General features: G+C 45.6%; 1 protein-coding gene across 2 annotated transcripts in view; it reads right to left on the minus strand.

The window, feature by feature from the left end:
- SETBP1 (SET binding protein 1) overlaps nucleotides 1-13,203 on the minus strand; it is a 252,909-nt gene that overhangs the window by 145,035 nt on the left and 94,671 nt on the right. For both annotated transcript variants that reach the window (XM_015614926.2, XM_015614924.2), the window contains one exon: nucleotides 775-846. In XM_015614926.2, coding sequence (XP_015470412.1) covers nucleotides 775-846 — 72 coding nt within the window. The remainder of the gene's footprint in view (nucleotides 1-774; nucleotides 847-13,203) is intronic.

Here is a 13,203-nt window from a genome sequence, read left to right on the forward strand (position 1 = left end):
TCCCCCTTCCTCACATCCTTTCAGGAAGAAAACTAAACAAAACCAATACAAATCTCTTCAAATTGGCCCTATCCATAGACATCCTTGCTTTGAATCTATACATTAACTGAAATACAATGGCATCAGCTTTCAGCAGGGTTGAGGTAGACAGGATAGGTTGTATTCCCTTATTAAGATCATCCTGTCCTGACCTTTCTGCTTTCTTTGATGGCATTTCATTTTTCTTAGTCTGCATGTTGTTTTGGACATTTTTTCACTCCGTTTTCATTGGAAACTTGGAAACAGAGAAGTTTGGGCAATCTGGACTGAAAGCAGCTTTTTCTTTCCGAAAGCAGGGAAGCAGATATTATCTCAATAGGGTCTATAACTGCATAGGACATGAAGAGAAGAGCTTCAGAGTCAAAAGCTGCTTTAAGAGTTTCATTCTCATTATATCTCAATGGAGTGGAGCAAATAAATTGTGCAAGGAGACATATGGAAGCTCACTACACAAATGGCCTATTTAAGGCTCTTATTTCCTAATTAGGTCCTGGTGTCAGGAGGTTGGTAACAATTATTCACACATAGATCATTTGGATACGATACAAACTGTTCTAAAACCCAAACCATCATAATGGAATGCATTAAAAGAAACACAAATTAACATTTTAGACTCATTTGCTTAGTGCTTGGATTTTCAATTTCTGTGATATATATATCTAAATTTTGTGTCCAGCGTTGGAAAGGGAAAAGCAGAAAACAAAAGTCACCACAGCCATATCCCCTTGTTCTTACCTTGTTCACGGATTTCGTCACTGGACTCTGCACAGGGAACCCACACTCTCTTCCCAAATTCTTCATCTGACCCTGTGGAGTTTCCCAGAACAAAGAGAAAAAAAAAAAAAAATTAAACTTGATTGTAGGGATGAGTGTGTAGAAAACGGTCACAAACACCCTGAGGTTTTTTTTGCTCTGCCTTTTTGATTTCCTTGCACGTTTCTGTATGTCCACCACCACCACTTACCAGCTGTGAGCACCCAGTGGTGGGGCCCACCCTCGGCCCTGCAGTGGTCTGTAAGGCCCCCCAAGCTGACACAGGTGTGTAAGCTTCCCCCACAAGTGTCCCCTGTAAGCATGTTGGCATGACAGAGCCAGCACAGCTTTCCCCAGCAGCCCTGGGGCGCACAATGAGCCCTGATCTCAGGGAGCGATGCCGTGGATTCCTCTGACAACCTGTGCTACAACAGCCTGGGAGGAGGGCAGGAGGATGTCCCAAGAAGCCAACCCGCCTGGTTTGTATAAGAGTTAAAGTAGGGAGCTGAAGCCAAGGATTACAACATTGCAAAACCATTTAAAACAGAGTAAGTGCTCGTGATTCAACAGCGTGACTACAGCAAACCTGCTCTGCATTGTGCTTTGGTACTTCTGGTATGAAAATGAGGTCTTCCTCTCTCCTTCCTCCCCTCCCACCTTCTCTCCTCTTTGTCTACCTCTCCAGCCCTTCACACAAAGGTGAAATATTTCACATTTTCACCTGTGGTGATGCAGATCAGAGAGTGTTTGCTTTGCTTTTCTTTGCTTTTCACTGATTTTGCCAAAGGCATCCTTTTAAGCATCAGTCTGTGCAAAGATAATAGGTGACACAATTCTCTATAACTGGAATCAGCAACAAATCAGCCATCTGCCACTCCAGGGGGCTGAGATTAACCCAGCTACTGGACCATGACTGCAAAGCATTTGCACATTTAGATTACAGAAATGTGAGGTTACAGGTCCAAAAAAATAAGACTGGGAGTGGGGAAAGTGTGGGGAGAAGGAGTGGAAGACAGCCTCAGAAGAGCCCTTTAGATTAACCCTTCCTGACACAAGTCACCTCATAGCAACTCCAAGTAGACAGTGTCTCTCATTATAAAGTGCTAAAAAGGATGAAGGATTTGAAGGAAGCAACTTGAGACACATTAGGCATCGTGTTTCTGGAGAACACATGCAATGACATTGCTTTTAAAAAGGGAAATATGAAGACAAAAAACCTACAGCTGCCTTGTCAAAGCCTTCCCTCCTTCAGAAGCATGACCAAGCTGCCCAGATGGCTGACTTGGTCATTTGGAAAGAAAAAGAGTAGCATTTCTGCCCCAAGATGGACAAAATGCATTACACAAGCTCCCCCTTGATCAAGATATCAAGAAATGAAAGAGGTCTGCCTACTGAAATAACAAGGTTTCTGAAGATCTCTTCATTTGTTGCTCCCAGTTCTTCTTCTTGAATAACAAATACTATTTTGCTGCTGTGCACACATGGATGCTGTCACTCCATATTTATATCTGTCCATGTCTTTGGGATCCTCTCTATAAATCTGTTGGGAGTTGTTATTTGACAACCGAAGAACTTGAAAACTGAATTAGTTAAAATCAGTAGTAAACACCAGCTGGCCACAGGTCTAAAAGCTTGAGCAGTGGTCTGTACAGTGTGTGGTGGGTCAGGACAAGAACCAGGATCTCCTCTGGACATGTTGACAGGCTTTAACCTCCACTTTCTCTTGCAGGTTAGGATCCCACAGATCCCTGAGATTCCCATCCTCAGAGATCTCAGGTTAAGAAGAGGAAGTTCTGGCCAGAGGAACAAGTGTAGCTGCAGCCAAAAGTGTCAGCAAGAAAATCTGGAAAATTCTGGAACATCTGGAAAATTCCAGAATATCTCACCTATAAGGAAAGACTGGAGGAGAGAGGATTCCATGGAGATCTTGAGCATTTGCCCATACCTCAAAAGGCTCCAGGAGAGCTGGAGAAGAACTTGGGACAAGGATATGAAGTGACAAGATGCAGGGAATGGCTTCCCACTGGCAGAGGGCAGGGATAGATAGGGTATTGGGAAGGAATTCTTGGCTGTTGGGTGGAGAAGCCCTAGCACAGGGTGCCCAGAGCAGCTGTGGCTGCCCCATCCATGGAAATGTTCCAAGGATGAATAGGGCTTGGAGCAGTCTGGTGCAGTGGGAGGTGTCCCTGCCATGGCAGGGGGTGGAACAGCGTCAGCTTTAAGGTTCATTCCAACACAAACCATTTAAGGATTCTGTGATTCTATGAAATTCAGGCAAGGTCTGCATGGTGTGAGCCCTGGGTGGGGATGGTGTTCAAACAGCTCAACTCAGGACATCCAGTGAGACAACTGAAAACCAAACACCATGCACATGTCTTTACAGAAAACCAATGTGTTTTATGCATGTCCTTTATTCAGAGAAAACATGTAGGATGGGGTGGAAGGTACAAGAACACACTCCAGGTTCTTTGGGCAATCCTCTTGTTGATATTTCCACGGTGAAGAAACCAAGGTTTCCTGGGTCAAGCACTGCACACCCTGCAGTCGCAACAAAGGAAAAGAGCAAGAAGAAATGGCAGCACCTTCTCTGCACCAGCCCAAGCTGAACTGCAGCAAATACAGAGTACAAAGCACAGCTGAGAGGTGAGGAAGAGCAAGGGATCAGCTGCTTTTTTCATCCTACTCCATTCAAAATATGCTGGCATCAACTTAGAAATGAGTGCCACTCCCAACAGCGTTAATTTGAGACAGAACATTTGATCCTACATAGAGGAAGGACTATTGATCTGTAGGGAACTGTGAGAAGAAGAGGATGAGGGGAGCATGCTAGACAACACCTTTAAGTCTGCCTGAACTCCCCCTTATTTATCACAGCATTTCCAAAAGCCTTTCCTGGGCAGGGGTAGGTCCTCCCAAACCAGGTCTACGTGTCTGAGACCAAAGGTGAGGTTTGAAGTGGTTTGAATGTGTACTAGGGCATGGTTTTCAGGTGAGAAAGAGGTCATGGGGATCATCCCATGCCTGAGACTACAAAATGGGCCAAGCTAACAACCCAATAATCCACAAGCTTCTGAGATGCAGCAAGCTAATGAGGCTCTGCCCGTGCTTTAGAAAGGTCTCCTTGAACTTGACCTGCTGACTATGAGAGGGCTAAAACTGCTGCTCTAACAGCATCTAGACCTGTTTTCAAAACCAGAGACTGGGGTTTTACCTTCCTCCAGTCTCCAGTTTCTGCAATGACAACCCAAAACTTCCTGAAAAGGGAAGGGGGAAATATCTTTGTACTTTACTGCGCAACAAAGTAATTTTACAAAGTAATATTTACAAATATTACAAAGTAATAATTTTTAAAATGTCAAAAAAATACATATAAATCGAAACTCTGTTAGAAAAGAAGTGGTTTGGTTTGATTTGGTTTGGTTTGATTTGATTTGGTTTGGTTTGGTTCGGTTTTATCCTTGCCTGTGAATGGAATGACAAAGGGATCAACACAGGATAAAATCTTCCCCCTCAGATGGAAATCACCACAGCCCTTGCAAACTCCAGCTTCTTGCAAATTAACCAACATCGCAAAATGATGCAGTTTCAGCCCTACATGTGTGTTTGTTTGCTTGTTTGCTTGTTTTATCCAGACAGGTTTTTGCAGGAAGGGCTTTTGCAGCCCAAACAGCGCCACTGCACCAACCCGGAGCTGAGCCGAGCTGTGGAGCCGCTTGGAAGTTGCCTCATCTCCCAGCAAATGAGAAACGGGGGGAAACACCGGCGCAGGCGATGCTGCACCTTGCAGCAGAGACTCCTGTGTCCTACAAGTAACCTTGCATCAAGATACAGAGCCTCGGCAGCAGCCGTGCGGGCACAATGAGGAGGAGGAGGAGGACAGCGACTAGGAAGGGAAGGGCAACAGGAAAACAGTCAAAAAACTCCCTGAGAGTCTTCTTTTCCTCCTTAGGGGAAAGAAAAAATATAAAAAAAAAAAATAAAAATCCCTCCCCGACACAGAGATGGAAGGAGGGGATGAACCCCTTTACACTCCAAGTCCCCTCCCTTTCCCAGAGCTTCTAAATATCACTGGAGGTGGGGCCGGGGGGGGAAGCTGGAGGAGAAAAGGATCACATTTAAAAGGCGAAGGGGAAGCAGGGAGGAGGGAGGACACTCCTGAGCCCGGCCAGTGGCCCCACGGTCTCAGCCATTCTCATTCCTGACACGTTTCCCTGCTCTCCAGCACAGCCCAGCTTCGAAATATTAGTGCGGCGCAGAGTGCCATTTTCGAGTCGCTGCAGCTCCTTCTTGGCACGGGTTCAGCTTTTTGTCTTGCCTTCTCCTCCGAGCGCCCAGTGGAGGGAGGAGGAAAGAAAGGAGGAAAATAAAGCCCCGCTGTTTCGCTGCCGGGGCTGTCAGACTCCCCGCAGCACCCCCAGCCCTGCCTGCGGCACCCCGCTCCCAGCCGAGCCGCTCGGCAAACATCATCCTCCTTCCACCTCCTTCCCCGGCAGCCAGCTCACAGCCTCCTTCCTTCCCCCGCTCCGCCGCCACCCCTTTTCATCGCGCTCTCCTTTGTACTCCTCTAAATTTTTCCAGCCAAGCGTTACAACCTTCCACCCTCCCTTTCTCCTCCATCCCCGGCCCTCCCACCTCCTCCTCCCGCATGGGCAGAAAGGATCGTGCCGTGGCTGCCGATGCCCTGGCATCCCAGGGATGTGGGATGATGTGGGATGTGTGCAGTGGGGAGCGCCGAGGTGCGCGCACACACACGCGTGGCAGGGCAGGACATGCTCCGCATCCCCTGGCATCGCTGCAAACACCAGCCTGAGTTTGGCAGCCGAGTCCCTCCTCCTGCTTGTGGGGCCGGGAGGAAAGCAGAGGCAGAATAACAAGGGAGGGACACTGTAATTTTTTAAGGAACCCAAACATGGCACTGAGCGCTTCCACCAACAACTTCTCAGCCTGCTGTGCTGGCAACCAGCTGTTGGTTCCAGCCTGGAACCAGCTTTGATTTGTTTTTCTCTCCTCTTAAATGCTCTCCTCCCAGATATTTATTACTTTTTATTTTTTTGTCCTCTAAGTTGGTTTTTTTTGTGTGTTCTCTTTTTTTTTGTTGGGTTTTTTTTTTGTTTGTTTGTTTTTGGTTTTGTTTTCTGTTTTGGTTTTGGGGGTTTTTTTTGTTTCTTTTTTTTTATTTTTGATTTTTGGTTTTTGTTGTTTGGTTTTTCTTCCTGTTTCCCTCTTAGCTTTTCCATAGAGACAAGGCTTGTCCATATTCTTGCCCCCTTCCCTCTGGTGACAGAACCTGAGGGAGCAGCGTGAAGCTCTGTCAGGGAAGGTATAGGCTGGATATTTGGAGGAGGTTTCCTTCCCCAGAGGGTGGTCAGGCACTGGAACAGGCACCCTGAGGCACTCAAGACACCAAGACTGCCAGAGCACTTGGACAACACTCTCAGGTGCATGGTGGGATTCTTGGTGTTGCATTCTGTAAACCTTGTGAGTTCCTATCAACTCTGAATATTCTATGGTTCCATGACTCAGGAGGGACTCTCTACCATTCTCACCCCCAAATCCGAAGCAGTGCATGTGGAATAGACACCAAAGGAAGCGACACATGATGTAATACTCAATGGACCAGGAAGAGGAAAAAAATCAACAAAAACAACCTCATATGTACACACAGGAAGAATATTCTCTGAGGAAGAAGATGAGAGAGTGAGATGCCCTAAAAGCAGGCAACCCAACCCTTGGGCATTCCAGGATGTGCTAACCCCAGCCCCCTCCTCAAAGGAGGGAGGAATCAATTTTTGTTGGAAAATAGAGAAAGACTGAGGCAAAATGCATGTTCTCCATGGAAAGGACCCGAGAGAGCCAACTTCCAGCCAGTGATGTGACTCCTATTAAACCAGAGTTTCAGACACTGACATATGCATGACAGAGATAAAGTGCTATCAAATGCACCTTGTCTGGTGCCTGGAGGAAAGAGATTTGGAGAAAAAAAATATAATAATGCTGATTTTGGGGATGGCTGGGGAAGAACATGGAGGGAGGAGAGATGTGCTGAGGATTTTATCATGGAGGCATGAGTGTATTAATCTGAAAACCTGGCTGGAGACCCAGGGCAGGGGAGAGCCCCATAAGCAGCCACTGATGTCCCTGGAGCTTTTCACGAGACTGCCTGGATGGCTTTTTCCACTGAGAAACATCAGGACTCCTTAGAAAACAAATGGACTTAGAGGATGCTGAAACAGATGGGCACTCCTTCCCTGTGGCAAGTCCCTCAGGAGGCCCAGCAGAAGCGCCAAAAAAATGCTGCTTCTTGCTGAACGTGTTCTGGCCACCTCAGGGAATAGCAAAACAACCGGCTTGATATTGAGGGTCGCAGAGGCAGAGCGGGAGGCAGGCTGGCAGGCAGACAGCATGCTCGGGGTGGTACAGACAAAACAGCAGTGTCCTGAGCAGCTGCCTCATATGTATCTTGGCAAAATCTCTCCTGGCTGAGGATGAAGCAGAAATCGTGGGCTGGATTTGTAAACCCATCAGCTGGTCCTGACTTTTGCCTGCCCAGCCTGCAGGGATAGCACAGGAGGGGAGCGGAGGGCAGGGTGACACCTCTGGAGCTGCCAGGAGCCACGGGGAGGAGCTGGTCCTCTGGCCACTGCCAGCTGCTGAGTGGGGAGCAGCCAGTGGGCAGGGTCTGAAGTGGACTTAAAACAAGCAGGATGCCCTGGAATGACTGTGGTCACTAAGGGATGTGTGGGTTTGAGGATTTAAACCTAGGAACACCTCCATCACTGGGATGCATACCCTTTGTAAGGTCCCTGTTGGAGTTCCTCCAGGCCACCTCAGAACAGCTGGATCTGGTTAGGTTGTCTGGAGTGTTATCCAGGTAGGGCCACCAAATGTCCTCTTCTGAGCTGGTTTTACTGTCCCAAGCTGTTTGCTTAAGGATATCATCCAGCATTGGCCATACTTCCTCCCAGTATCTGCTTCCAAAGCCAGCTAGTGACCACCTCAGTGCTCTCTCCCATATGGTCTATGTCTGTTTTCTTTGTTTGCTATCCTTGAGGCTTGAGGCAGATTTCTGCCCTTTCCTCCAGCCCTTATTCCTAAGTGCTGGCATTTGGCAGGGCACAGGGGGTCCCTTACATGTGTCCATGGCAAAGAAGGCCCTGACACCTCAGCTGGAGTCATCTGCAGAGAAACATCCCTGCCTGCAGGTATCATTGAAGTGACTCCCAGAGAGAGGCACTTTCAGAGCCTTTGAGTCAAAAGGTGCTATAAATAAAAGATATTACAGGCTAGCAAGTTCTCAGTTGCAAACTGGAGTGGGAAGGAATATTTTAGCATCCTTTTTCTGAGCACATTAACTCTTGGCAGACGTGATCGTTCAGGTCTTCACAGCTGAAAACTTCACACCCTGTGCAGCACCTTGAGTCCACACGCTCCATTTCCATTTTCAACAGCTCTAGAATCCATGCTGCCCCAATGCAGTATCACCCCCTGAGTGCAGAGAGCACCCAAATATTGCATCCCTTTGGGGGTCATGACACCGAACACACACTCCAGGGTCACCTTTCCCAGGAAAAACAGCCTTTGTCTCTATAAGCTCACAACAGAAGGTGCCTAAAGATTTTTATCAGCTGGCTTCTGATGCTTCCCTTCCCTTCCCAGGGTGAGCAAGCGCTTTGTATCAATCTGGCTTGCTTTAGTGCAGTGACCCAGCGCTGTGCTCTGCCACTGAAAGTTCAGGTCCCAGCTGCGGGGCTAAACTCTTGCTGACACTGTGCTGATTTCTCTCTCTGTCACCCATGCTGCCAGGGGAAGGGGAGGAGACACTGGATTTTTCCAGGCAGGGGGGGGAAAAAAAAAAAAAAAATGGAAACAATTGTGCAGAACGCAGAGAAGATGTGGCAAAGGAGAGGGGGAGGAAAACAATCCCGGTGTGTGCAGTGAGGCTGGGGAGAGGAAATCCTTTGGGCAGCACAGGGCACTTTGATCATGTCCTTTTTCTTGACGGAGGAGAAAATCTTGGCCAAGAGGCAATTAAATTGTTACAGGCAAAGAAAATCTTTTAGGATGCCCTGAAGAACTTGTGTGTGTGAGCAACAGCACAGGGAGATGCAGAGGAGGAAATCAGTATTAGTGACGGGTGAACTACAAAAGTTTGGGTGGTTTGTTTTGGATAAAGATCCCCACATGCAGACGCTTATCTAAAGCTCTCAGTCCTCAGAGCAGGGCTAGAAGTCTTTTAAGAACGCACTCTTCTTGCATGACTTCCAGTATCTCTGAAAGCCATTGTCCGTGCCAAAAATACAACAAAACCAGCTTGCTTTCTTCTTCTGTTATGCAGTGTTTTGGCTCATCTGCCTCTGGTTCCAAGAAAAAAACCTAATAAAAAAGTTTTTAATTTGAAGGCTGAACTGTGCTACTTTAATTTCAAGCCATCCTTGTTCTCATGATTGCACAGGTACAAGGGAAATAAAGAAAAAAGCTTCTGTGAGTCTATGGAAAACTTTCAGAGATGGATCCCTAAAAATCAGTAGAAAAAGAAGCTAGTTTCCCTAAGAAAAGACAACAAGCCCTGAGTTCTTGAGTTGATAAGTAGACTACTTATCTGTAAAATGGCTATTCTGCCATTAAATGGCATAAGAGATCACAGCATTCTTGGCTCAAATGAGCCTGTTAGTCTAGGATGGTTATTAGTCATGAAATACTATTGAATCAATAAACAACAAAATAAAAGAACTCTGAAGAGACTCTTATTTCCCCACTCATTCTGCAGTAGCCCTGATTCGACAGAGAAGAATGAAAGAAAACAGTCTGAACATGATCCAGTGCTCTCCAGTTTTCAGAAACCCAGGTGTAAAGGTGGTAAATTGGCCCGGTGCTGTTGGAATAAATGCTGAATGTTGCTGTTTTGATGGAGTCCTCTGGACAAACAGGGCTGCTGCAGGGCTGGGTTTGACCTCTGGCTGGATTTACACCAGGGTATCTGAGTTAATGCTGCTCAGTGTGAAGGGCAGGTCGAAATCAGACTAGTGTGCTTCTGAGGATGTTGCCAGGTATCCTGTTCTCCTCTGCCACTCACCTCATGAAGGTTTAAAGCACACAGATTCACTTCACAAGGCAGTGAAGGTTTTACTGCTAGAGACCAGATGATGCTCTTTCCAAATGATTTCTTGTTGTCTTTTTCCCTGCCTTCCCTATTATTTATTAAATACACAAGCAATGATCTCCAGCTCACACAAGTGGTTTGGAGACCAAGACTCATGTTTCTAGCTGGTCTAAGTAAGGATAATTTAATCCAGGTCAACAGAAGCAGTGGACAAAGTCAGAGGAAAAGCTGTGACCAAGATTTAAAACCACAGAGGCTTCCAAAAGAAGGACACAGAGTTCTAGTTCTTCTCACTGAAGGTGGTGGCACTCCTTGTGGGGTGACCAAGACAAGACAGGTGCAGGAGGCCCAAGTTCTCATTCATGTTCCCACCTGTGAATGAGGAGCAGCTCCATTACCTGTGACATGCTGTGCTCTCAGTAAAATCTGCCCACTGCATCCTGCTGAATGCTGCAGGATGCTGATTTTTTTTTTCCCCCCAAAATTTGGCTCTTGTGCAGCTTCTTAGTTTACACAGTGGGAGAGAGACATGGCTTTTTGGCTTGAAAGTAAAAAATCTGGACTCTTTTAAGAGTGCTGAAATCTGGCCCTGAGCTTTTTTCAGAAAAAGTGACCCAATCAATCCAGATATTACACCATTCTCTGGCCTGTGACTAACACATGGGTTGATATTTACTTGCAGGAAGTGTTGGCAAGAGTTGGGGGTTCCCACTGACTCGTGCTGTTTACTGCTCCCTGAGGAGCACGGGCCGCAGCGACGATGGAGCGGCCGCTTCACAGGTGCACGGTTTATTCACCAAAATGGGCTGTAAATCAGAGCAGAGGAAGAAAGGGCTGGAAAAATGCTTGTTTGCAGGAGCAGACATTGGAAAGGGATGTTGACCAGGCTCATTTTGCAGGTTTACTCCCCTAAGTCAGCGTGTGCTCACACTGCAGCAGAGGGACCGGGTCCAAGGCCGGAAATCCAAGGAGCATGCCAATAATTTGGCAGAGATTATGCATAGGGTGAACTTGTCCCTGATCTCCATTATTGGTTCAAAACCAGGAATTCTCATGGCTTTTTGGACAGATGGCTTGTCCTATTACTTCTTGTGTTAGATTTCCCACTGAGGCTGAAAGCAAATCCACATTCAAGCTGAAAGTAAACAACCTGTGAATTCAAAAGGCATTAACTCAAACTGCCAAAGCATTTGCTGTGTATGCTGCAGATGTCAAACAGACAGTTTCCCACAGCCCTGAGCCTAGATACATTGCTAAGTTACACAGAAAAAACCTTCTACCAGGCTGAAAATACGTCCTGTGCAGAACTCGCTCTCCTTGCTGGCATTTTAAGGGCTGGAGCCTCAGCTGGAATGAATTAATGTAGCTGTTCTGATTTGAATAGAGCTATGCCAATTTATACCAGATGAGGATTTCACCCTTTGGAAGCCAAGTGGGAAATGTCTGTCCACTACTTTTTTAACCGTGTGGTTTGAGGCAGAAAAAACATTAAATGTGGTGTTTCTTAAGGAGTAAAAGAGCACTGAGTAAGTTTCTTTCTATTACAGTGAATAATTTTTGAAGGAACCTTTCAGAAGGAATGGTTCTAAAAATTCAGGGTTTTCAGAAAAATGCATATAAATAACTCAATTTATAAGTACAAACAGCAGAAGTTAGCCAACTTAGTCCTATTCCTGATACCTTCCAAAATGGCAACAAAAGGTTAAGTGGAAACCCAAGCATGATATTGCTGTGGCATTGCAGGAAATTCAGAAAGTTGGAAGAACTAAATAAAATGGTCTGTTTTTCCTTACCAGGGATGTATGAAGAGGGCTAAAAACCCCCCATGAAATTAAACCATACAAACCAAAAATATTCATCCATGTGCTTTGACATGCTCTAAACTTTGGAACCATGGTGTTCTTGGCCATAAAGTGGTGCAAGGTAGTTTTTCTGACATATTTTGGTTTAAATTGAGCAGAACAATTAAAATCACATTCTGTAAAGCAAGACTCATTCCATTTAAAGCAATGCAACCTCATGGTACATATGCAGATGTGATTATTTGAATTAAGCCTTTGATTTATTCTTTACCATAGGAGGCCCCACTTGCAGACTCCTGTTTTCCCCAAAGTAAACAAGAGGTCAAATATTACACCAATATAAATAAATGGAGATTTCTAAGATGATAATAATGTAAAATCAAACTTTAAACTGTTTAACCTGCAGCCACTAGACCAATTCAGCTCACCAGAAAATTCAGCACCTCTTTCCTCCAACCATCTTTATTTTCACTTTACAATTCAGTATAAGCTGGCAATTAGTAATACTTTGCCTGTTTATAGAGCCTTACATCTGAGGATCTAAAACACTTTGTAAACACTAATGAATTAAGCTTCTTAACACCCCCTGTGAGACAGATACTGCTATCTCATTTGCACAGCTCGGAGGAGTGCAGGTTTGCTGAGGGTTGGAGCCAGCCAGCACCAGAGCTGGGAAACCACTGCAGCCCCTTAGCCTCACCTTCAGCTCAATATCACAAGGTTTTCCATGGATGTGGGGATGTGCCTGGCAAATTCAGGAGCTTATAATTATCTCCTGGAGCTGCCAGTGCGCCCTGATGTCTGTCAGACTGAAAACACAGAGGATTGAACTTCCACCCATAGAGAGAACTTAAGACCCATTTAGAGGAACACCATGAAAATGCCATCTGTCCTCTCCTAAAACAGCCCTTCAGACTTATGATCCTCTGACGTGGCAAACAGGGGAAAAAACCTGGGATTTGATTTGTCCTAACTCAGTTTTTAATAACAACACTGGCCCCAAAGCACTAAAAAAGTCCAGGAGGGTTCTTTCCCTTTGTTTTTCAGTGCCCATATATTTTTCTCACATAAGGGTAAGGTAAAATATCCAAGCTTGATTTCCAGTCATGCTGACAAGGGGAACATAAAGGATTTTTGAAGGAAGCCTGAAGGTTTTACTTCCAACACTACCAGGAATATTTAGATCCTAGGAAAGCCTTAGGACACATTGGTGAGATGAGTTTGGTATTGTTTTTTTTTTTCCAAAGCACAGTCTCATTTATTGAACAGCAGCTAATGTCTGGTACCTATTTGAAGCTTTTTCCACATGGCCCTTCTCCAAATGCATGGCAGTTGTACAATTTCCATAATGATTCTTCTGTCTAAAAATACACACCTTCCCCTCTTTCCAATTTATCATTTAGTCAGTCAGCCTGTTTATTGTTGAAGTTTTTCCTGTTTAATAGTGCACTTAGAGAAGCTTAATACAAACATTGACCAATTCATCGCTGTCACAAAAAGAAAAGCCTT

This window comes from Parus major, chromosome Z (genome assembly GCF_001522545.3).
Source record: "Parus major isolate Abel chromosome Z, Parus_major1.1, whole genome shotgun sequence".
In the NCBI taxonomy this organism is placed as follows: Eukaryota; Metazoa; Chordata; class Aves; order Passeriformes; family Paridae; genus Parus; species Parus major.